The sequence below is a fragment of the Hippocampus bargibanti genome, linkage group LG04 (genome assembly GCF_051943395.1).
Source record: "Hippocampus bargibanti isolate YZ-2025 linkage group LG04, ASM5194339v1, whole genome shotgun sequence".
NCBI classification, from domain to species: Eukaryota; Metazoa; Chordata; class Actinopteri; order Syngnathiformes; family Syngnathidae; genus Hippocampus; species Hippocampus bargibanti.
In genome coordinates this window covers 18,371,367-18,396,273 of record NC_142737.1, presented here as the reverse complement: position 1 = coordinate 18,396,273, position 24,907 = coordinate 18,371,367, and the positions used below count along the sequence as shown (strand labels likewise).

At 45.3% G+C, this 24,907-nt stretch overlaps 1 protein-coding gene across 1 annotated transcript in view; it reads left to right on the top strand.

Annotated features, from left to right (window-relative positions):
- The first annotated feature begins 16,256 nt into the window (after window positions 1-16,256).
- Window positions 16,257-24,907, top strand: part of dock5 (dedicator of cytokinesis 5) — a 46,973-nt gene continuing 38,322 nt past the window's right edge. Inside the window, exons 1-3 of the mRNA XM_088994535.1 lie at window positions 16,257-16,444; window positions 22,306-22,389; window positions 22,612-22,652. Coding sequence (XP_088850661.1) covers window positions 16,402-16,444; window positions 22,306-22,389; window positions 22,612-22,652 — 168 coding nt within the window. The 5' untranslated portion in view covers window positions 16,257-16,401. The remainder of the gene's footprint in view (window positions 16,445-22,305; window positions 22,390-22,611; window positions 22,653-24,907) is intronic.

Below are 24,907 nucleotides of genomic sequence, written 5' to 3'. Positions count from 1 at the left end.
TGAGGACCTCATTATGGTCAGCAACAAGCTCCTTGATGTCATCTGCATCCACTTCGAGTCCCGTAGGTGCTGGCAGAGATTTTATAACAACAAACGGCGCGAGTCCGATGATTCCACGGACGCGGAATAAAACGCGCCAAAAGAAGGCAGGCGGGGCGATACCGGAAAGCACCAAACTTACGCCATCGCTGCTAACAATCACCTCGAGAAAGCAAACTCTTGAATTTGCCAGCACAAGACACAGCGAGGTTTTGTAATGATGTCACTAGTGAGGTGACAGCGACTCATTGAAATGTCCCAGTATCGGTGATGAGGGGATCAACACGCACACCACGCACATTCGCGATCCCGGAAAGCACCAAACTTACGCCATCGCTGCTAACAATCACCTCGACAAAGCAAACTCTTGAACTAGCCAGCACAAGACACAGCGAGGATTCGTAATCATGTCACTAGTGAGGTGACAGCGACTCGTTGAAATGTCCCAGTATCGGTGATGAGGGGATCAACACGCACACCACGCACATTCGCGTTCCCGGAAAGCACCAAACTTACGCAATCTCGGCTAACAATCACCTCCGGCAAAGCAAACTGTTGACTTGCCAGCACAAGCGTCGTAATCATGTCACTGGTGAGGTGACAGCGACTAGTTGAAATGAAATGAAATTGAAGTGTCTTCTTCGGCTGGCGGAGGTCACGAGCGGCGGCCCCGCCCCAGCTCGCACGTGACAATTTCGGTGTCATCAGTCACGTGAAAGCATCGACTAAATAACACCTTTGTGTAAAGCTTTTAGGCGAAGGATGGTAGCAATGGTGAACGGTACCGGGCTTTTTATTTGGAGAATGGCCGTAGAAAGTTATTCTCAGGGAAGGGACACACAGCGTGACAGATGTGTCGGACTGAGATTCATATGACAGCCGCAGTGTGCACATGCGACGCCACAAACGCACACCTCGTTCGTGTTTCTCAATGATCTCCTTCCTCTCCTCAACGGTGATTATTAGGGGTTCATCTTGCATTCATTTTCTAAAATTATCTGCAAAAAGCTCCTCAGAGGCGATTGACGTGTGAATTCAGAGAGGGGGTGTGGAAAGGTGCGCCGGCCGGAGCGCTGTTCGGTCCGCCGAAGATCCGAAGATCACTCCGCCAGCCAGGGTGGGTGTGTCTCGCGAAAAGTAGTACGTATTTCAAGGTTTAATTTTCATAAATTTGACATTCGTAAACCGAAAAGTTCATAAGGTAAGGTGTTCGTAAGCTGAGGTCTCACTGTAATACATTCTGACATTTTGTTGAAAAGCGACCGCGCGTGCGTGTGTGTTTGCGTCTTTGCGTGTGTGCGTGCGTGCGCGCGTGCGGTTCTCACTGAAAAACATTTCTAAATATTTTACTTTTGTGGCTATCTTAGTCAAAAAGGTTTCCGACCCCTGGTTTATTTTTTTTTCCATTATGTCTCCATTGGTTCTGTCTTTTGAAAAAAAAAGACTATTCCAAACACTATTTAACTCAAACTGCGTTTTTTTTCTTTCACATGGAGCCTTCCTATTTGCATTGGCTGTATTTTAAAGCAAAAGATGCAAAAAAGAACTCGAACCTATTTGAGAGAACAACAAAGCATTAGCTGATCAAACACCATTTGTATATTGAAACCCCCCCAACACACACACTGTCTCGGCAAACTACAAATATGGCCGTCGGAGTCGGAGGCTCTCATCCTGGACTCTTTGAAGACCTTACTGTGTCCGCCCACATGTCCAGGACTCACTTTGCAAGATCAATGAGGACTGCTGCCTTAAAGTACGAAGAACTCACTGGCCCAGCTATAACAAATCCTCCCAACACTCATGTTCACGCCAAGCTCCAGAGGTCAAGCACTTCAAGCACCTACCGGGACTTCCTAGAGTGGTGGAAATGGGACAGTATTGGTGCAGCATGTGATCCAAAGTGTGGAGGATGCCGCTGTGGAAAATGTCAACCAGGCGGCAAAGAGATGACTCTCGCAGAGGAACGGGAACTTGAAGTAGTAAGGGACGGCCTCACCTATGTCACAGAGGACCACCACAGCGAAGAGCCACACTGGCATGCCAGGTATCCCTGGGTGGAGGACCCCATTTCCTTACCAAACAACAGAAAAATGGTTGAGGCTACATTCCTAAGAACAGAAAAACAATTGGCCAAAAGACCGGAGTGGAAGGTGGCTTATGCTGCACAAGTCCATGATATGGTAAACAGAAAAGCAGCCCTCAAACTACCCAAAGGCACCATCACCAGTTGGAATTGACCAGTTTGGTATCTCAGTCACCTCATTGCTCCAAACCCACACTCGGTTACAACTCCAATAAGAATTGTCTGGAATAGCAGTCAAAGATGCAGAGGTGTCAGCATGAATGACCTGCTGATGAAAGGCCCTGATGGCCTTAATCAGATCCGAGCTGTACTGCTCAGATTCAGATGTGGAGTTCATGCTGCCCTGGGAGACATAAAAAAGATGTATAACTCCGTCTGGCTGGAAGACCAAGAAGTGCATCTCAAAAACTCAACTCAAAAAAACAACATAACTTGATACACACACAGGCGGCATCAGAAGCCCACCCAGGCAGTGGCGGATACCCAGGGGCACTGAGCCCAGACGATGCTACAGATGCGGAGAGACGGGACACATCTCATGGCAGTGTGGAAAGCCAACGGAAGAGCCCATGCCGACAGCTGACTCTTCCATTGCCCACCCTGCTCATTATGCCTCCCTCCTGGGGGAGAGTGACAGCCCACTAACAAGACCCCCCACCTGTCCAGTGACAGTGAATCAACAGGATGTTGAAGCCCTGCTGGACTCTGGAAGCCTGGTCAACTTGGTGCGACAAACGCTGGTGGATCCAACCAGGTTGTCTCCAGAGAAAACCCTCCCAGTCTCCTGTGTCCACGGAGACACCAGAGAGTACCACACCACCGAACTCACCATGACCACAACCAAGGGAATCATCCGCATGGTAGCTGGCGTGGTTGACTCTCTCCCTGTCCCCTCCTGATTGGACGCGACTGCCAGGCCTTTCACCCACTGTGGAGAGAAACACAGGAAAGACTGGCCCGACTCCCTCGGAAGGAGAGAGGTAAGACGCGTGCGGTGAATACTCAAGTCTACCACCCTAATTCACTCTCCCCAGCCTGTGCTCTCCTAGGGACAGCAAATGCACCACCGGAGACAGAGTCTGGCCCAGAGACAGCCGAGGAGACTCCAGCCCCAGAAAATCCCCCGGCTTCCAGTGGTGATGAGAACCCAGGGACCCAGAAGCTGCCTCCTCTAACAGGCCGGTATGGTACAGCCCAGTTACAGAATCCTACCCTTGCCAACACCATGAAAAATGTGCAGGTTTTAGAGGGTGTAGTACTGGGGGAAATGTCCCACATACCCCCATTTTGCTGTTGACCGGGGGTTAATATACCAGGTAACGAAGCAAAATGGTGAAGTACGTGAACAACTTCTCGTGCCACAGCCACACCGAGCTACAGTCCTGGACTTGGCACACACACACCTGCTAGGGCAGGGGTCGGGAACCTATGGTTCGCGAGCCATATATGGCTCTTTTGATGATTGCATGTGGCTCGCCGATAAATATTACATAATACATATTGTCGTTTTTTTCGTCGTTCATTTCCCATTGGGGCTGCAGTTGGCGGAAAGCGCAATTTTGATTGGATGATACTGACCTAGAATGTCCGAAAGCGCCATGTTGATTGGATGATAGTGGCCGTCATGTTGAAACAGGTAAACGCCCCTTTAAATGAGCCCAACTAGTGCACGTCAGCCTGAACGCACCGGAGCATTAGAGGAGAGAAAATGTTCTGATTCTAATTTGCAATGAAACAATACCATCGATGAAACAGTCGAATGTCAGTGACATTTTAGCAAGCCCCATGTTAACGTTAGCATCGACATACTTCTGCGAGAAGTAGATTGCAGATAGCAAGTGTGGAAGCTTATGAGCCGTGTGCAGGCTAGCTTGCAGTAACTTCGCCTCTGGACCGGCAAATTGAATTTCATTCCGATCGTTTTCCTGGATTTTTACCAAACACGAGGAACGGAAAACCATCCATGTTAACGGTGAGTACTATCACAAAGTTATTTTAAATAATACATTCTGATATTTTGTTGAAAAGTGGCCGCGCGTGCGCGCGTGTGTGTGTGTGTGTGCGCGCGTACACGCGAGTGTTTGTATGTGCGCGCGCGTGCGTGTGGCTCTCGCTGAAAAACATTTCTAAATATTTTACTTTTATGGCTCTCTTAGTCAAAAAGGCTCCCGACCCCTGTGCTAGGGGGACACCTAGGGGTAGAAAAGAAGAAAGAGAGAATCTTGCAACGGTTTTTCTGGGCAGGGGTGCACAGGGATGTGGAGAACTATTGTCGTTCTTACCCCGAGTGCCAACAGGTGGCGCCAAAGCCCACATACAGAAACCCGCTCATTCCCTTACCCATCATTGAGACCCCTTTTCAGGGGCTTGGGCTGGATATAGTTGGACCTCTACCAAAAAGTGCTAGAGGACACCAGTATATTTTAGTTATGGTTGATTATGCCACTCGGTTTCCAGAGGCTGTTCCCCTCAGAAAGGCTACCAGTAGGCAGATTGCAAAGGAACTATTTGCTCTCACCAGCCGGGTGGGAATCCCAAAGGAGATACTGACAGACCAAGGAAGCCATGAAGGACCTATGTGCCCTGCTCAAGGTCAAGCAACTGAGAACCACCATCTACCACCCACTGACGGATGGGTTGGTAGAACGGTTCAACAAGACCCTCAAGGCCATGATGAGGAAAGTGATCAAAGAAGATGACCGAAACTGGGATCAACTGCTGCCGTACTTGCTGTTTGCCGTGAGGGAGGTACCCCAGTCTTCTACTGGTTTTTCACCCTTTGAGCTGTTGTACTCTTACAGACCCCAGGGACTGCTGGATATCGCCAAAGAGGCTTGGGAAGAGCAGCCGTGCCGACAACGTACCCTCATCGAGCATGTGGGGGACATGAGGGAAAGGATGAAGGCCATTTATCCGATAGTGCGAGAGCACATGGAAGCGGCCCAACGACAGCAGCAAGCCTCCTACAATAGACCTGCCCAGCCTCGAGAGTTCAAGCCAGGGGACCGAGTGCTGGTCTTGGTACCAACTGTGGAGTGCAAGTTCCTGGCATCCTGGCAGGGGCCCTTTGAGGTCATCGAACGCGTGGGGGAGGTAAACTACACGGTGAGACAACCTGGTAAGAGGAAACCTGAGCAGATTTACCACGTTAACCTCCTAAAGAAGTGGCATGCCAGAGAGGCGCTGTTTAGTTGCCTACCCCCCAGCAAGGCGAAGGAAGCGGCCAGAGAAGACGTCCAGATGGGTCCAAGTTTGTCCCCACACCAACGCCAGCTGACGCTCGAATTAGTCGAGCGTAACCAAGACGTCTTCTGCTCCATACCTGGGCACACAGAGGTGGTGCACCATACCTGGAAAAACAGTACACCAGCGTCCATACCGTGTGCCGGAGGCCCGTAAGGTCGCTATTCAGGAGGAGATAAGGAAGATGCTGGAACTTGGAGTAATTGAGGAGTCCCAAAGTGCCTGGGCAAGCCCGATCGTGTTGGTTCCTAAGCCAGACGGGTCAATACGATTCTGCAATGACTATCGGAAGTTGAATGAGGTGTCTGAATTTGATGCGTATCCGATGCCTCGTGTTGATGATCTTATTGACTCCCTGGGACAGGCACGCTTCATCACCACTTTTGACCTCACAAAGGGTTATTGCCCCTTACCCCGGCATCAAAGGAGAAGACAGCCTTCGCCGCACCTGAGGGACTCTACCAGTACACCAGGCTCCCGTTTGGTCTTCATGGAGCACCGGCCACGTTTCAGCGCCTAATGGATCGGATTCTCACCCTCCACAAGAGGTACGCAGCAGCATACTTGGATGATGTTGTCATACAGAGTCCCGACTGGGAGAGTCACTTACCCCGAGTGCAAGCTGTGATTGACTCCCTCAGAAAAGCAGGTCTCACAGCAAACCCAAAAAAGTGCAGGTTGGCATTTGGCGAGACCAACTACCTGGGCTACACTATAGGACGGGGGCTGGTGAAGCCTCAAGAAGCAAAACTACGGGCTATACAAGATTGGCCCCAGCCCCTTTCCAAGAAGCAGGTGAGGTCGTTCTTAGGCATGGCTGGCTACTATAGACACTTTATCACTGACTTTGCTACTATAGCAGCCCCCATGACATAATTGATGACCAAAAAACACTCCCGGTTGGTGAAATGGAGCCCAGAGGCCGAAATGGCCTTCGTCAATCTAAAACAGGCACTGTGCTCCAGTCCGATCCTGGTGGCACCAGACTTCAGCAAGGACTTCATTGTTCAAGCTGATGCATCAGAAGTTGGTCTGGGGGCCGTACTCTTGCAAGTACATGGAGGAGAGGAACATCCCATCCTTTACCTTAGCAGAAAGCTGTTGCCCAGGGAAAAGAACTATTCCACAGTGGAGAAGGAGTGTCTTGCCATTACATGGGCGCTGGAGTCATTACGCTTCTATCTCCTGGGTAGACGTTTCACGGTGGTCTCTGATCATGCTCCTCTACAATGGATGGCCAGAAACAGGGAGACCAACAGCAAAATAACCAGGTGGTTTTTGAGCCTGCAGGCCTTTAACTTTTCTGTGGTCCACAGGGCTGGCAAGCGCCAAGGCAATGCGGATGCCCTCTCCCGAAGGGAGGCCTTCCTTGCCTGTTTCGCATCCTTCACCCCGTCGAGGACGTCGGTCTCAAGGGGGGGATGTGTGATGTCACGAGAGGCTGGGTTCTGGAGGGCAAATAGATCCCCCTAAGATGGCTTCACCCAGAGAGAGTTTTGGCCCCATCTGGTGGAAGGCAGCAATTCAAACAAAACTTCTGTGGTTGATCACGGCTTGATTGGCAGGCAAGGCTTTTAAGGCGGAGAGCCTCTGAGTGTGGGCCCGGGGGAGACAAGCTCTGTTGCTGTGCTCTGTGGAGAAACTGATTGCTGCGTGGAACTCATTGCCAGTTGGGACCATACGACAGGACACTGGATTCGGACCTTGCTAAAGGTGGCTCGGCTACATGAGGAGGACATCAAGAGGGGTGAGGCCTAGAAACTCATGGAAAAGAACTCCGTCTTTAGTTTCACCTCAGAAGAGACTTTATTTTGATTTAAATATTGGAAGAGACACTATTCTTGCCTTTGTTACTTGTAATTCCCCCTGAAACCCTTTATTAAATCCTTTGTTTGTATTCAAACCTGTCGCCCATTGCACTCCCTGTCCTGTCCCGCTGAGAGCTAGCCTCTCATGACATTACTGATTACTATATATATATATATATATATATATATATATATATATATATATATATATATATATATATATATATATATATATATATATATACAGTAAAGTCTCGTTATATCGATATTCTCGGGAGTCCGAAAAATATCGATATAACCGGGACTATCGATATATCCGACCCTGCGCGCGGGACTATCGATACAACCGATATCGATATAACGAGACTTTACTGTATATATATATATATATATATATATATATACACTGCTAAAATACCCCATCACTGGTGAGTATATTTTGAGCTCGCCTTGCCTACTTATGTCGTCCTTGGGAGTTAAATTGATGTGGCGGGCCAGCCCTCACCACTGGGATTTGAGTTTTACATCAGTGGTGTATAGATGCTATTACAAATATATTACCTCCAGTGGCGGTCCGTGCGTGTCACTCCTAGGCCTTCAGTAGTGCTCGGCTTCAGTAGTACTTCTGAATCTATACACAGCTGCCACTGTAAAAAAAAGTGTAGTGTGATTTACTACAAGTCCTGTACTGTACTAGAGGGTAATTTAGACAGGAAATAACCTTTCACACCGCAGAGAAGATAATTGGCGAAGGATGGCATAGCATCTATAACAACCTCAGGAAATTGCAATATTATTTGCTATTTTTACAAGTCCAACTTTTGTTGAAAAGTCCGTCTTGAAAACTTTAACACTAAATCTGCAACCAAATTAATTTCTTCTCCTCCTTCAGTCATTGTGGGTTGACAAAACCACTATTAAATCAACACAATATACTGTATTTGCTTATGCAGCTCGCACGTGATACAGTGTGCTAACACTGGCCAGACTGCTCTTGCCATTTGCGGCGACAGATAAGATCAGTTTTTGCAAACTATGATTGGTTATAGACTAACCAATCATAATGTGTGCAAAATTTGACGGCTGCAAGAAGGCGCTGGTACCCGATTGTGACGGCGTCCAGGTAGATTTCTGAATCTGGAAACACATGATGGCTGAAATGTGATTGGTTAAATGCTTCAATACAAAAACACACGTCTGAAAGCAGTACAACAGGGGGAAAGTAATAAAAGGAAGCTGAAAAACAATTTTGAATTATTTAATAAGAATTCATGAACTAAGTATTGTTAACATCCGTCTGTGATTGAGATATTTTTAAGTTAGCAGAGAAGGCTTTGTGTAGGGGGTTAGGAACGACCTCTGTTATTGTATGTTAGTCGATTAGACTACCAAGTCAGGAGAGGGCGCTACGCGCCTGTGAATGGAACCGAGGAAGGCGATGTAGGCTCAGCTCACGCATGCGCAGTTGTCATAAATGCCGTTGTGTGAAGCTGATTAACACGGTTGTCTCGTGTCGTCTTTCCTCGTCGTTCACAGGTATTCAAAATAATAAGTGTTAGACATTCTCAAGATGTTAAAGTAATTGGGGACTTATTGGGCGATGCTAGATATGGAACCTTGTTTTGTGGCTTTGATGAATATTTTGTGGCTTTGATTAATATTTTGTGGCTTTGATGAATTTGGATTTTTGGATGTCAATTGTAGTTCCCAGTACAACACACACGAGCGGGCAGACGTGCATAAGCATGTGCGAATGTGGAGGATATGTACAATGTATAGATGTTGAATGTATAGATCTACACATGAATGTATTCTGATATTGAAATTGCTGAATTGATGTTTTGATGAATAAGTGGTCATAAATGCCGTTGTGTGAAGCTGATTAACACCGACTCAGGTACCCCCTAGGCCTGAGGCCGGTTACAATTGGGGGCTCGTCCGGGATCGTGGGCAGAGTGGGAGCTGCTACGAAGAGAACCTGTGCCTAAAGCTTCAGGGAAGACTGTAGTGCTGTCCGTTCTCCAGAGAGTAGAGGCTTCAGGGGCTAACGATGGCTCCCACAACTCCACGACGGGTATTGATTTTCAAGATCCAAAAGAGACTATTAGCTTTGAATGTCAATCAGCTACTAACTGTTGCCAGCGCAGTGGATGAGAGTGATACTGAGGACCTTGCGGGCCTTAGTGAACCAGAACTGTTTGATGTGATTATTGACTACGTCAGAGGTGACAAATTAAGACACATAGAAGATGAAGGCATGTCTCAACTCCTTCACCTCGATGACATGATCAGCGAGCTCCTAGATGCCCCGGAGGAACCTACTGGGGAAGGAGCTGACCTGAGAGGAGGAGTTGAGGTCACACCTCTTCCACCGAGAGACATCCCCACACCGGTCAGGAACGTCATCATCGCCAACAGTTCGGGTGGTGCTCCTCCTGAACATGCCGGCTTATCCTCCGGTATGGGGGAGCAGGTGGTGAAGTACACAGATGTAGCTGCTCTGTTTCCACGGAGGGAGTTCAAAATTTATGGTGGTCAGATTTCTGACACCGGGTCTGAACTGTCATACCGTAGCCTGTGTAGACAAATGGATGAGGGACTACAAGAAGGGTTTAGCGAGTCTGAGGTTATCCGCACTGTGTCGAAGATAACAAAACCTGGAACATTCCAAGACATGCTAAGTGATACAGAGGGTCTTACAATGTCACAGTTAAAAACAATTTTACGATCACATATCAGCGATAAGAGCAGCTCTGAGCTCTTCAACGAACTCAGTACCGCTCAGCAGCGAGACAGTGAGTCCCCACAGCAATTTTTATATAGACTGATGGGTTTGAAGCAAAGAATTATGTTTGAGTCACAACAACCAGGTGCAGATTTTGGTTACGATCAAAAACTTGTCCAAGGTACATTTCTGCACACACTCTATCAAGGGCTAAATGAGAAGAATTATCATGTCAGATGTGATCTCAAACCATTCCTTACCGATTTACAGGTTCGTGATGATGTCCTGTTAGAACAACTTACCAAGTCCACAAGTGAAGAGGCTGAGAGAGTGAAACGCCTCAGTACTGTGACTAAAAATCGGTCTGTGAATGTCCATGCTGCTCAAACTAATCAAACTGACCAGATTAACCAGACCAAAGTTGACTCTGAATTACAGGCTAACCGTGCTGCCATTCTCGAGCTGACTGCACAAGTGACCGCACTGACCAAACACTTTGCCCAAGTTGTTAAACCTACAGAATCGGCGCCTCAGGTAGCTCCAGGTCTGTCCCTGACTCGATCCTCGACGCGACCCCAGACACCAACGAATGAGACTAGGGGCAGGTGTCAGGCCTGTGTGCGGAAGAACATTAAAAGCTGCCCTCACTGTTTCATTTGTGGTCAGGAAGGACATAGAGCTGTGGGCTGTCTGCGAAGAAAGGCACTGGGAAACGGGGAAAGGTCACTGGAGTGAGGCTTACAGTGATCAATGCCAATGATAAGCCTCCAGTACAAATCAACTTGGTGGAACCAGTAACATCCATAAGTCTGACGACGCAGTGTCAGTCAACATCAAAAAAACATGTAGCACAACTAATTGGCAAGCGATGTATGGTCTCCTGTGCACTCAATGGGGTCCCACTCCAAATGCTGCTTGACTCAGGGTCTCAAGTGACCGTGGTGAGTAGGGCATGTGTAGAGGAAGCACTGCCCAACGTAACCATTCAGCCACTTTCATCCCTATTTCCGGACCAACCGTTTGAGGTATCTGCAGCGAATGGCACAGCGGTTCCCTTTGATGGATGGGTAAATGTGGGGTTGCAGATACGGAGTGGAAGCCATGGACATGCTGACATACAAGTGCCCATACTAATCAGTACGAGTTGTGCGAACTGTCCTCTCTTAGGAAGCAATGTGATTGCAGAAATGATCAAAGAGAATAATGAACAGGTGGACATTGGAGCCATACTGAAAGAAGCCATGAGTGTCAGTGAACGCACAGTAGAGACCTTGATTTCTGTGCTTCAGAAATCGGGCCCTGATCAGACATTCCTCCAGTACCCTGTGTGTGTTGGGAAGAAGGGACTCATTATTCCTGCGGGCAAGGTATGGGAGGTGAAGTGCAGAGTAAGAGCATGGGCCAAGGGGGGAACAATGCTATTTGAGCCCAGTACAGGGAACAGCTGCCCTGAGGGGCTAGAGCCGGTCTCCTCGTTAGTACATGTACCCAGTGGGCCGACAAAAATGGTAAAGATTCCCATTCAGAATGTTAGTAAACATGACATTTACCTTCCACAGAGAACTGTTCTCGGCTCAATTGAGGAAGTTACTGGGGTCGTGCCCTTTAAGGAGTGCTCTGACAATCCAAAGCAACTAAACAGTCCCACCGTTCAAAGCTGCGCGGCTCTGACCACAGACAAGTGGCATCCTCTGGTAGACTTGTCACATCTTAAAGAGGAAGAACAGGGGATTGCCAGAGACATGTTGTATGAAGAGTCAGATGTCTTTGCAAGAGGTGATGCTGATATAGGTTGCATTCCAAACCTGCAACTCAAGATCCAACTCACTGACAACACGCCGGTGCAAAAGCGTTACAATGCCATTCCAAAACCCCTTTATCAAGAGGTGAAAGACTATGTGCAAAACCTACTTCACCATGGTTGGATAAGAAAATCCACTTCAGCATACTCATTTCCTGTCGTCTGTGTTAGGAAAAAAGATAAAAGCTTGCGCCTGTGCGTTGACTTTAGGGAGCTAAATCGCAAAACTGTCCCTGATCGTCATCCACTCCCACGCATTCAAGATCTGCTAGATAACCTGGGGGGCTACTCTTGGTTCTCAATACTTGACCAAGGCAGCGCTTACCACCAGGGCTTTGTTGATGACAGTTCCAGGCATCTAACGGCTTTCAGCACCCCTTGGGGGCTGTACGAGTGGCTCCGCCTCCCATTTGGCCTAACTAATGCGCCAGCAGCCTTTCAAAGATGTATGGAGGACGTTCTTGATGGCCTGAGGGACGAATGCTGCTCTCCTTATCTGGATGACGTGCTCTGCTTTTCAAAATCATTTCATGAACACGTAGAGGACCTGAGGAAAGTGCTTAACCGGCTGCGGGAGCATGGCATAAAGCTGCGGCCGAATAAATGTGAACTGTTCAGACGACAAGTGAGGTACTTGGGTCGTCTTGTGTCAATTGATGGTGTCCGCATAGACCCTAAAGACCTGGAAGCCGTTTTGCAGTTAAAAGAGAGAGAACCACGCAATGTAGGGGAAGTCAGAGCGCTATTGGGGTTCTTGGGCTACTATAGATCCTTCGTACAGGACTTTGCCAGGATTGCACGGCCGCTGTTTAAACTGGTAGAGGGGGCCACTCAGCCTGACCAGAGGCCAGTTCACAACACCGCTGCACGCCAAAGGAAAGTCACCAAGTTAGGCCAGCTTCCCTCTGGTAACCCTGTTCAGTGGGGCCCCGAACACAGTGCTGTGGTCTCCCGCCTGGTAGATGTATTGACCGGTCCACCTATTTTAGCCTACCCAGACTTTAATCTGCCCTTTGTGTTAAATACGGACGCATCCAATGAAGGTCTGGGGGCTGTGCTTTATCAGCAGCAGGGAGATAAACTTCGCGTTGTTGCTTATGGATCCAGAACACTCTCACCTTCAGAGAAAAATTATCATCTCCATTCGGGAAAGCTTGAGTTTCTGGCGTTGAAGTGGGCAATCTGCGACAAATTTCGAGATTATCTCTACTATGCACCCACATTCACTGTGTACACGGACAATAACCCTCTCGCGTACGTTCTAAGCACGGCCAAACTCAATGCTGCCAGACATCGCTGGGTGGGTGAATTGGCGGATTTCCACTTCACAATAAAGTACAGGCCAGGCAAGGCGAATGCTGATGCCGACACACTGTCGCGTTATCCAGTTAAACTGGAGGGACACACAGAGGAGTACACTGAAACTTTGCCCCCAGATGTGGTTTCCACCATATGGCAGGGGGACAAGGCTGTGGCTGAGGAGGATGTGCCATGGATGGCGGCGTTGCAACTCACCTCTGATGGTGAGGATTTTCTTCCAGTGACAGTCCCCGTTATCACTCCAGATGATATCAGAGCTGCTCAGGAAGAGGATGCGTCAATCTCTGAGGTAATGACACTGAAGAGGAGGGGATGGAACCCCAATGACAAAGATAAAAGACAAATGGGACCAGAGGCAAGGAGACTAGTACACGAATGGAATAGACTGAAACTGGACAAGGGGATTTTATACAGACAGGCGGGGAAATGGAAACAGCTCGTTCTCCCTAGTAAGCTGAAGTCGACGGTGCTTAAACACCTGCATGATGACATGGGTCATGTTGGAGCTGACAAGGTGATCAACCTTGCAAGGCAGAGGTTCTATTGGCCATTCATGCAGCACGAAATAGAAAACTACGTCATTCGCCAATGTTCCTGCATTAAACAGAAACGCCCCACCATTCCGGAAAAAGCACCCATGGGCAACATCACTACTAGTGCCCCATTTGAGCTCATTTCGATTGATTATCTCCATCTGGAGCCAAGTAAAGGAGGCTATGAGTATATTCTAGTCCTGGTAGACCACTTTACTCGTTTTGCACAAGCCTACCCGACTAAGAGTAAGTCAGGCAAGGTTGCTGCTGAGAAAATCTTTTGTGATTTTATTCCACGGTTCGCTTATCCAGAGAGACTACATCATGATCAAGGTCGGGAGTTTGAAAACAGTCTATTCCAGCGGCTTCAACAGTTGTCTGGCATTGCGCATTCCCGAACCACCCCATACCATCCGCAGAGCAACCCTGTAGAACGTCTGAATAGAACATTGTTACAGATGCTACGCACTCTCCAAGAAGAAAGGAAAGCTGAGTGGAAAGACTATTTGCCTCATGTAGTTCATGCGTACAACTGTACAAGACATGAGTCCACTGGCTATTCACCGTTCTTCCTCCTCTATGGAAGGTCTCCCCGGTTGCCCATCGACTTAGTTTTTGGTCTGACAGCGGACGAAGAAGTAAAAAGCCGACAGGAATATGCACGTAAGTGGGCCTGTCGAATGCAAGATGCTTACAGAATTGCCTCCGAGAACAGTCAAAAGAGCGCTGAAAAAAGGAAGAAATACTATGACCGTGGTGTTAAAGGCATTGCACTCCAGCCAGGGGATCGTGTACTTGTCAGGAACCTATCTGAGAGGGGTGGACCTGGCAACCTCCGGGCTTACTGGGAGGAAAAAGTCCACAGGGTCACTGAAAGAGTGGGAGATGGACCAGTGTACAAGGTTCAGGCAGAAAACGGAGACAAAACTACCCGTGTGTTGCACCGTAATCTCCTAATGCCTGTCAATGATTTGCCAGTTGAACAGCCAAATAAACAGAAAAAACAACTCGACAGACAGGCAAAGAAGCAGAAAAAACAGCTAGACAGACAGGCTTATAGCAGGGAAGCAGTTGGGCAGGAGTCTGGATATTCAGATGAAGAGGAGGGATGTTCATACAATCTCCGACGGTTACCTGTGTATACAAGGAGGACAGGCAGTCATCAGGTGTCTCAACCTGAACCGCACAATTTAAGAGCGGTGGCATCAGAATTCCACCCCCAGGCACAAACTACGGAACCAGAGGATGGGCAGCAGCTAGAGGAAGCGTTTCCATTGGTCGTACCAGCATCATTACCAAAACCAACACAGGCTGACAGCCTGCCTGCTGAGGGAAGCCCGGAACAACTTGTAATGGATGATAATGAGGGTGATGCAGGAGCGCCGGCGGAGTTGGTGGAATCGGACACCGCGTCACAAAGTGGAATGGAATCGCTGCCAAGAAGGTCTACTCGTACTCGAATACCCACAGAGATATTCACATATGAACACTTGGGTCATCCATCATACCAGGCTTGGAGACCTGGGGCAAGTGTGTTGTATACTTGCATGCTTTACCCCACGACTCATTATCTAGTGCGACCTGAACACTATTGCTACTCTACCCCGACGGTATGGACTTGAATGTAGTTGCGGTAGAATGTGATTGACACCACCCTACAGAGACCAGACAGATGACTGTGTTTCTACTTGTTGGTATAGTCAAGATGTCGGGGGACATCTTTTAAAACAGGGGAGAGTGTAGGGGGTTAGGAACGACCTCTGTTATTGTATGTTAGTCGATTAGACTACCAAGTCAGGAGAGGGCGCTACGCGCCTGTGAATGGAACAGAGGAAGGCGATGTAGGCTCAGCTCACGCATGCGCAGTTGTCATAAATGCCGTTGTGTGAAGCTGATTAACACGGTTGTCTCGTGTCGTCTTTCCTCGTCGTTCACAGGTATTCAAAATAATAAGTGTTAGACATTCTCAAGATGTTAAAGTAATTGGGGACTTATTGGGCGATGCTAGATATGGAACCTTGTTTTGTGGCTTTGATGAATATTTTGTGGCTTTGATGAATTTGGATTTTTGGATGTAAATTGTAGTTCCCAGTACAACACACACGAGCGGGCAGACGTGCATAAGCATGTGCGAATGTGGAGGATATATACAATGTATAGATGTTGAATGTATAGATCTACACATGAATGTATTCTGATATTGAAATTGCTGAATTGATGTTTTGATGAATAAGTGGTCATAAATGCCGTTGTGTGAAGCAGATTAACACGGTTGTCTCGTGTCGTCTTTCCTCGTCGTTCACAGTGCTACCTGCTTGTGACGCGTTTGAACCGACTCAGGTACCCCCTAGGCCTGAGGCCGGTTACATTTGCGGGCCTTGACGGTCTGCCACTGATTACCTCCAAATATTTTTGTTGCATTGAAAAGATAACTGCTCATATATCAAAATCGGAATGTCAAAATATTAGAAACCCATCTCAATGAGATGGGATTCATGTAAATAATATTACAGACCACAAAAACGTATGGCTGTATTTAGTGAGTACCTTTGACACAGTGGTGACAAGTTGAAACAGTGCGTCTTACGTCACAGTACTGCATTGTGGTGCGTGCAAATGCATCTAATGCATCAAATTTTCTTCCCTAGACAGGAACCCTCCCGCTCCACTCTTTTTTTCTCAGTCTTCTCGCCCTCCCCGCCCCTTACATGGCATGATGGCGGAAATACTCTAGTAAACTTCGGGACGAGCAGGATTAGTACATTAGCCGCGCTCCAATATACATTGTAAATAGTTATTTATTTATTTGGATACATATTTGGGGGTTTCTTCACAACAACAACGCCATGACACGCTGGGTGCCCACAAAGAAAGAGAAGTACGGCGTGGGTAAGTTTCCCCAACAAGTTGGCTCACCACGTTTGTTGTGCCATTTGAAAGTTCGCCGAGTGAACTGCAAGCAAAACTCAATTCACTTAAAAAGAGGACAGGAAAAGCCAAGATGTATGTGTTGTTAATGGGTGGTGAATGAAAATAACTCCTCACGATTTCCAAGTTTGAACTTCACTGACGGCGTTTTTTACGGCGCTTTCGAACGCTGGAAAATGATTTAGGATTTCAGCACGAATGCCAATCATTCTTGTATGTAATCGCATTGAGCCAAGATGGAAGGAATTTAAAACCATCCATTTCATTTTCGTTGAAAGCCCTCTCTGTTTGGGCTTCCTATCAGATGAAACAAAATTACATCAAGCGGGATTGCAGTATTTGTGGAAAACTAGCAGAGTTTACTGTTTTTTTGCAATTCCTCTTTGGACTTTACCTCTCTTGGCTTGTAGATTTTTAAAGGTGTGGCCTTTATACCTGTGTGTGCAGACTGCTCGTCCTACAGCCTCAAGGCAAATCTGTGCATCTTTTGTCCAAGGGTTAAATCCTTCTCTGTGAGCAGAATTAATTGGTGCTTTCAATAGATGTGGGTTTAAATGCACCATTTCTACAGAAAAGTTGCTGTTTATTGCAAGATTCCCAAATGTTCCGAAACCGCGTTATGCATCTTTGTTGTTTGAAGCCCTAACCATGTTCCCCCCTCTGTCTTGGTCATCCTGCTGCCATTCCAGCACAAATCATTTTGATGTAATTGTATGTTTCAGCAAAGGCAAATCACCTTTCTTTGCGGGTGATGTTTCATGTTATTAATCCTTTCAGATTTCAATTGCCGTGACTTTCAAAGGCACTCCACTGGAGTCTGTTGTCAATGCTTTTGTGCTGTCTTTACCCCCCCAAAAAATAGACAGGAATCGCTAACATCATTTTTAACCCTAAGAAAAACTATTAGACCGTGAACATCTCGTCATCAGTCTGATGAGTCAGATCTTGTCATGGGAAAACTACATTGAGGATGAAACAAGACATATCATCATAATATATTTAATGTAGGTTTATGGGAGCCATCGGCAATGGATCTTAAATTTGCCGTAAAATCACAATTCCCACAGGTATAGCTCAGTGGCATTCATTAATACGGTTGCTTTAATTATTATTTTTTAGATTATTTTTATTATACTTTTTTTAAACCCACTGTCCGATACGGTTAACATGCAGTGAGGATAGAAGTTGGGTTGTTTGGCTGGGTCCTATGTCTGCTTTAAGGTAAATAAGACTGCCTTCAAGCTCCAAACAAAAAAACATCCAACTTTATTAGTTGCTACAGATATGCATCAGAGCTTTGGGGATTGCTAATATTGCCTCATAGTCTGAGGTGACGAGTACAGAAAATAACAAAACGTGCGACTGTACATTATTTTTTCATTCTCCAACCCTGCGAACTTGGTAGGAAACGGTTTTTGTTTACGTTTCAACAACTGATTCATTTTTTTGTATACTACAAATCTATCACTTTTTTGTGTGGAAGAATTATTATGCATCCCTAGCCATTTTTTTCAAGACAACGATATCCTGTGATATTGTTGGAGATATTCGATGAGAAGGTTTCTTCAGCCGTCATCTGTACAATTTTGAAGGTTAAAGGGATATATAAATAGGGCCGATACGACCAGTCAGACTTTAGTTCGCTGACGAAGCCTCTTGGATAGGAGGCGCAACGTCCGAAACCTTCAAAATTGTACAGATGACGGCTGAAGAAACCTTCTCATCGATGGACCACTCCTGTATGACTGAGAGCTTACACAGACGTGTTGGAGATATTGTCAGTTATTCTATAAGAGAAATATACAACATACTACGAGTGCTTATCTTTTCTCACATTCTCAGACACCTAATGACAACTTTACTTGCACGCTGGCCATAATAGACAGGGGCGACCATGAAAAAGACATTTTCTCGAAAACCTTTATGTACCTTTCAGCATTAATTGTGCCTTCACAGGTGTGCAAATTACCCACATCAATTACACCAACACACCCCCATACCATCACAAATGCTGGCTTTGCATTCATAACAGTCTAGATGGTTTGGTTCCTTTTTGGCACGGAGCACACAAAGCGTGCAATTTCCAAAAACTATTTAAATGATCATGGAACACTCTGAAGCTGGGGTCGGGAACCTTTTTGACTAAGAGAGCCATAAAAGTAAAATATTTAGAAATGTTTTTCAGTGAAACGCACGCACAGACACACACACACACACACACACACACACACACACACACACACACACACACACACACACACACACACGCACACACATGCACACACATGCACACACACACACGCACACAGACGCACACACGCACGCGTGGCCACTTTTCAACAAAATGTCAGAATGTATTATTGTTATCGTACTCACCATTAACATGAATGATTTTCCGTTCCTTGTGATTGGTAAAAATCCAGCCCAATGATCAGAATGAAAGTCAAAAAATGTTACTGCTAGCTAGCCTGCACACGGCTCATTAGCTTCCGTGCTTGCTTTCAACTATAATATTACTACATTACATTTTAAGCGCCTTTCAAAGCTCCCAAGTACACTTTAAAGTCACAGACAAGCATAGGTACTATAATAAATAAAATACAATCACAAATAGAATACAATAGAATGATGTCTCTCACAGAAGTATAGTGATGCTAACGTTAGCATGGGGCTTGTCAAAGTTCCACTGAAATTCGACGGTTTCATCGATAGTATTGTTTCATTGCAAATTAGAATCAGAACCTTTTCTCTCCACAAAGGCCAATCCTTTGGTTAATTCAACCTGAAGTGTACGATACTCGTCTTTTTTTTTTACTCATCGGCCTTATTTATTGGTCATTTAACAAATGTCAGAAAGAAAGAATAGGAAATTAAACCAAAAATTCTGAAGATACAAAACGAGAGGTGTAGCAGTACCTTTCATTGCAGGAGTCTCTGGAAAACTACAAAGAGTCATTTGGCAAGACAAAATTCCTACTTATTTCAAACCGAGAAACGCTTTAAGGCAAAAATTTGTGCATCCAAAAGATAGGCTGCCAAATGAAAAACTAATTAATGTAGTTTATTCAATACATTGTAGGAATGAAAATTGTAAAGAGCAGTACATTGGGGAGATTAAACACATTCTCAAAAAAGACTATCGACATCGCAGGGATAATACTAGTGGGCCTCAATCGGCAGTACATATGCACCTAAAAGCTAGTAACCACTCATTTGACGACAATGAGGTTAAAATCTTCGCGAAATAACATAGATGGTTTGAAAGGGGAGTAAAAGAAGCGATTTTCATAAAACCGCTAAATCCTTCATTAAACCGATATGGTGGGGTGAGGTTCAATTTGGATCGTTCGTACAACTGCCTGCTTAGGCAAAATAGTATTAGTAATACTGATGAGGTGATACCGGTGGAAGTAGGGCAATCAGGCCAGTCGTTAGTCACACAATAGGAACAATCAGTGGAGCTGCAGGGAGTAGCCCTCTGCTCCCCCCAACCTGAGAGCAGGGACCCATAGCAGAGTCCGGCACTGCCACGTCTGGACAGTGGGGATATATAATATTTAAAGTTTCTTGGATAAGAAGCGAAACGTACTACACCTTCAAAGAAGTACAGATGACTGCTGAAGAAACCTTTTCATCGCTGGACCACTCCTGTACGACTGAGAGCTTACACAGACGGGCTTATTAAACGTTTACCTGTTTCAACATGAACGGCTAGTATCATCCAATCAAAATTGCGCTTTCTGCCAACCTCGGTCAGTATCATCAAATCATAATTGCGCTTTCCGCCACCTGCAGTCCAAACAGAAAATGAACAGCGAAAAGGCACGAATATGTATTTAGTTTTATCGGTGAGCCAGATGCAATCATCAAAAGAGCCATATATGGCTCGCGAGCCATAGGTTCCAGACCTCTGCTCTAAAGTGTCCCTAGGTGTAAGTGTGTATAGTTGTTCGGATATGTGTGCCCAGCGATTGGCTCACAACCAGTTCAGGGTGTACCCCGCTTACTGCCCAAAAACAATTTATATGCTCCAGCAGGACTCCGACCCTTGTGAGAATAAGCAGATTAGAAAATGGATGGATCGATTGATAGTTTCAACATTCTTCTTCTTCAAAAGTTTTTAGCTCAGTGTTATGTCATGGTTGATCATGTGATCTTCCATGTTGGCTACATCCTGCGTCACTTGGTGTTCTCTGGAGAAGTGAATCCCAAGTGTACAACAGCAACAAAGCCCAGGATCAAGGGACACAAACCTATTAAACTGCCTCAGAGATATATCTGTGCAAAAGTTTCAAAACTGAATCAGAACACAATCATTTAGTGTTTTGTCATGTGTTTTTTTTAAACTGAAGTGTAACTTAAAGGACAACCGACGTCTCCGGACAAGTTGTGTCCATAATTTGTAAAATGGCTTCACATGACTTCTACTGGGCGTATTTTAATAAGATTCCACCGCATATAGCTATATTTTACGTTTTAAGACTTGCGCTGAACATTCCGGAAGTCTTGTTTTTGAGTTGGTGACGAGTCCGTACGTGACGTCAGAAAAGGACCGCCTCCTCACCGTAAAAAAGACGCATTGTAGCGTCTTTCCATCACGTCAATGTATTTTGCTGTACTGTTTTTTTTTAAACCATGTCTTACACCCAAAAGCCGCCAGCAGAGGGAGGCAAACTCCATGGAAAGAATGTATCAGAGCTGTGGAAAGAGCTGATCAATTCCTCACCGGAGCTGGTCGCCATTTTTCTGCCTCTTTTTGAGACACCCCCCCCCCCCCCCCCCCCCCGCCCGTTTGCCTCAAAATGGCCCAAATAAATTCTTTAATCGATTGCAAACATGTATGCTTTGCTCATCAGGACTATTTGAATCATATTCATAACTGGATGTGTAACAAGAAAGCATATTCTCTGAATCTGAAGCCATTGTTTTGATTCTCCAGCAATGCAAGACGTCTTGGCGTGATGTCACGAAAGGGGGGCGGGACTTTCTGAAAAAGCCCAATTCTCAGCTCAATTTTTTGCAGCTTTTGGACACTTTAAGTCATTTTGATTGGTGTTTTGCATTTGACTAAAAATATCATACTGTGTGTTGTGGGTATTTTAATAATAATAATACATTTAATTTCTAAGCGCCTTTCAAAACTCTCAAGGACACTTTACACTCACGGGATTTGTTAAGTCTCACGATTTGTAGATGCTATAAAACGTTTTTCTAGTGTCAGTTAAAAAACAAAAAAGTGATGTCGGTTGTCCTTTAAGCAAGTCAAAGTGTGCGGTGAAACGTAGCCTCCAGCACATACAAGTTGAGACAGATCGCTATTCATAGTCCTATGTGCTTGACGGGCTGCATGTTGTTGCAGCTCCAGAGAGTCATGACACATTGCGAGCTCTGGTTTCCTCTTCTACGTGAATATATTTGCCTCTGCATGCATTGTCACTGGATCTTGCCCATAACTCTGTAGTAGTTGTTATAGAAAATACACTGACATGGTCACCTTCATGATAACAGTGATTACAGGAACCTTTAGAGTTCAAAGTGAGTCAGCTGTGAGAAACTGAATTTACAGGATATTAATATTGACCGATAGGAAAAAACAGAGGCCATGAAGCCACTTTTCCTAGCCTCAGCTATTTGCTCAGGTTCTTAATAAGATTGTCAACTTTATACATAACTCCAATTACAATATAGCTTCAATTTCACAGGTAACTGTTAGCGGAAAGGTGAGATAGAATTACTTAATCAATCTTTACTGATAGAAATTTTCACCCATGTACAAAGAATTTGAACTTAGATCCATTTTTATTTTAATTCTGCCCTTCTAGCGATCTGCAATTATGATCCCGTTGGTGAACTGGAGCTGTGTTTACAGGTTGGAGACACTGTGCACATACTGGAGAAATTGGAAGGTAAGCAAACTCAAATACACATCAGACCGTGAGACATCTGTCTTCCATCTTGAAACAAACTACTGCAGGAAATAGGAGATGCAAACTGTCATTAAATATATTGTGTAATTTAAAAATAAGCATGTCGGTTTGTACACAGACTTCCTGAATCCAAGACTGTGATTATTCCCACAATCTCTCCCCCCTCAGTGTAACATGATTCTTTAATTTTAATCTCCTCAGGCTGGTTTCGGGGATATACACTACGAGAGAAATCACATAAGGTATGAGTACATCCATCCATCCATTTTCCGTATCGCTTATTCCTCATGTAAAGTGACCTTGAGAGTTTTGAAAGGCGCTTATAAATGAAATGTATTATTAGGGTCGCGGGGGGTGCTGGAGCCTATCTCAGCTGTCTTCGGGCACGAGGCGGGGGACACCCTGAATTGGTTGCCAGCCAATCGCAGGGCACACAAAGACGAACAACAGTCACTCTCACACTCACACCTTTGGAGTTGTCAATCTGCCTGCCATGCATGTTTTTGGAGTGTGGGAGGAAACCGGAGGACCCGGAAGAAACCCACGCGGGTCCGGGGAGAACATGCAAACTCCACACAGGGAGGCCGGACCGGGACGCGAACCGGTGACCTCTGCACTGTGAAGCCGTTGTGCTAACCACTGAACTACCGGGCCGCCCGGTATGAGTACCATTCACATATATTTATTCTGATCTTAACAAGGGCCACAAAATGAGTGACTGTTTTATCATTTCCATATACTCCCCAAGGTCTTTCCCCCAAGTTTGTCGCTCCTATGAAAGGGAATAGTATTTTTTTAATGAATGCAATACTTGTAATAGAGTCTATGCCAGGCTTTCGAGATTCTTTGTGAAGACGGAAATTTTAAGTTCAGTTTAATTTTACAAATATGAACCTTGAGTCACCAGAATACAGAAAGTGGTGGGTGCTGCCATTTGGCATTAGATGCGGTCAATTTACTTTTTCTTCAAAATCATCACTTCATACATCCATCCGCCTCGCTCTGCCCTGCCCCACCCAGGCCAGCCTGCACGCCCGACCAAAACCCGCCCGTGCTTCCTTCCATCCATCCATCCATCCATCCATCCATCCATCCATCCATCCATCCATCCATCCATCCGTGCATCCGTTTGCTGAGCCTTTTTCAAACTTAGTGTCCTTGCAAAATTATCGAATTTGCTGAGAGATTTTGACATTGCAATGCCAAGTCAACATAATACCATCAAAGATTGACGATTTTTGAAGATATATTTGCAAAATATTTTACTCTAACATTACCTTTGTTTGCAGAAAACACTGATTGATGTCAGTTAATCGGCATAACTTTAAAAGAAGACAAAGTAAACATTACCACAGCAAAAAAAAAAAAATACAAAGTCTTACAACATCAGTAAAAAGCACTAAAATAATAGCTGACAGCAAATGACTTCAAATTTGTTTTATTTGTATTTGTTCTACAACATACAATAAATTAACGAATTAGAAGGCTTTCAACCCCTCCAAAAACACCAACATTGTGAACTTTTTTAAACACTTGAGAACAATTGAACAAGAAATTAACATTTTTACATACTCCTGATATTTTTATTTATATTCAGGTCTGTTCGGGCATTAAAATATTTGTTTTTATAACGTAAGCCTTTGGGGAGAATAAAATGTCATTGAATATATTTGACATCCCAACCACTGAACTGAAGAATGGAAGCCTGGTGATTTGATGAGGTCGAGTAGTGAAATGGCCCATTTATTGCAATTATGTAAAATACAAAAGTAAGTACTTTATTACAGCTGCAGCTTTTTTGAAAGAACACATATATCTTGTATTTCACCGTCATTGGTATATGTCAACTTTTATAGATTGATAGAAAGCCTACAATTAGATATTAAGAGTTATCAACATTTATTCCATTGAGGAACTTTTTCTCTGTTCGAGTGTGAAATGTCCAACATTTGAATGCACCGCACGTAAACAGTCAGGCTGCAACTATTGTTTAACAAATTGTTTCCGCCTTTTAAGATCAGGATTGCTGAATGCAAGTTAATGTGTTTTACAACAGCAGTACCTACAGCAGGGGTGTCCAAACTACGGCCCGCGGGCCAACTGCGGCCCACAGTCCATTTTTAATTGGCCCGCAAGAAATTTTATAAACAGATGGAATACGGCCCGCACTTCAAATTTTGCCCGCACTTCTAAGTTTTAACACCAGGGGGAGCTACTGTTGATCAAGGCAGATGCTCCACCAAAAAGGCCAATCCCAGAAGAAATTTACCCGTTACTAAACATGGCAGAACCAAAGAAGCGAAATGTAGAAAGTGAGTGCAGAAAATTTCAGACACGGTGGGAGAGTGAATATTGCTTCAAAGAATTCAAGGGGAAGTGTGTCTGTTTGATCTGCACTGAAACTGTGGCAGTTATGAAAGTGTATAATGTACGACAAATCTACAGTGTAGATTTTGCTGCAGTAGTCTTTTGTCATCATGGGGCACAATGCAACGTT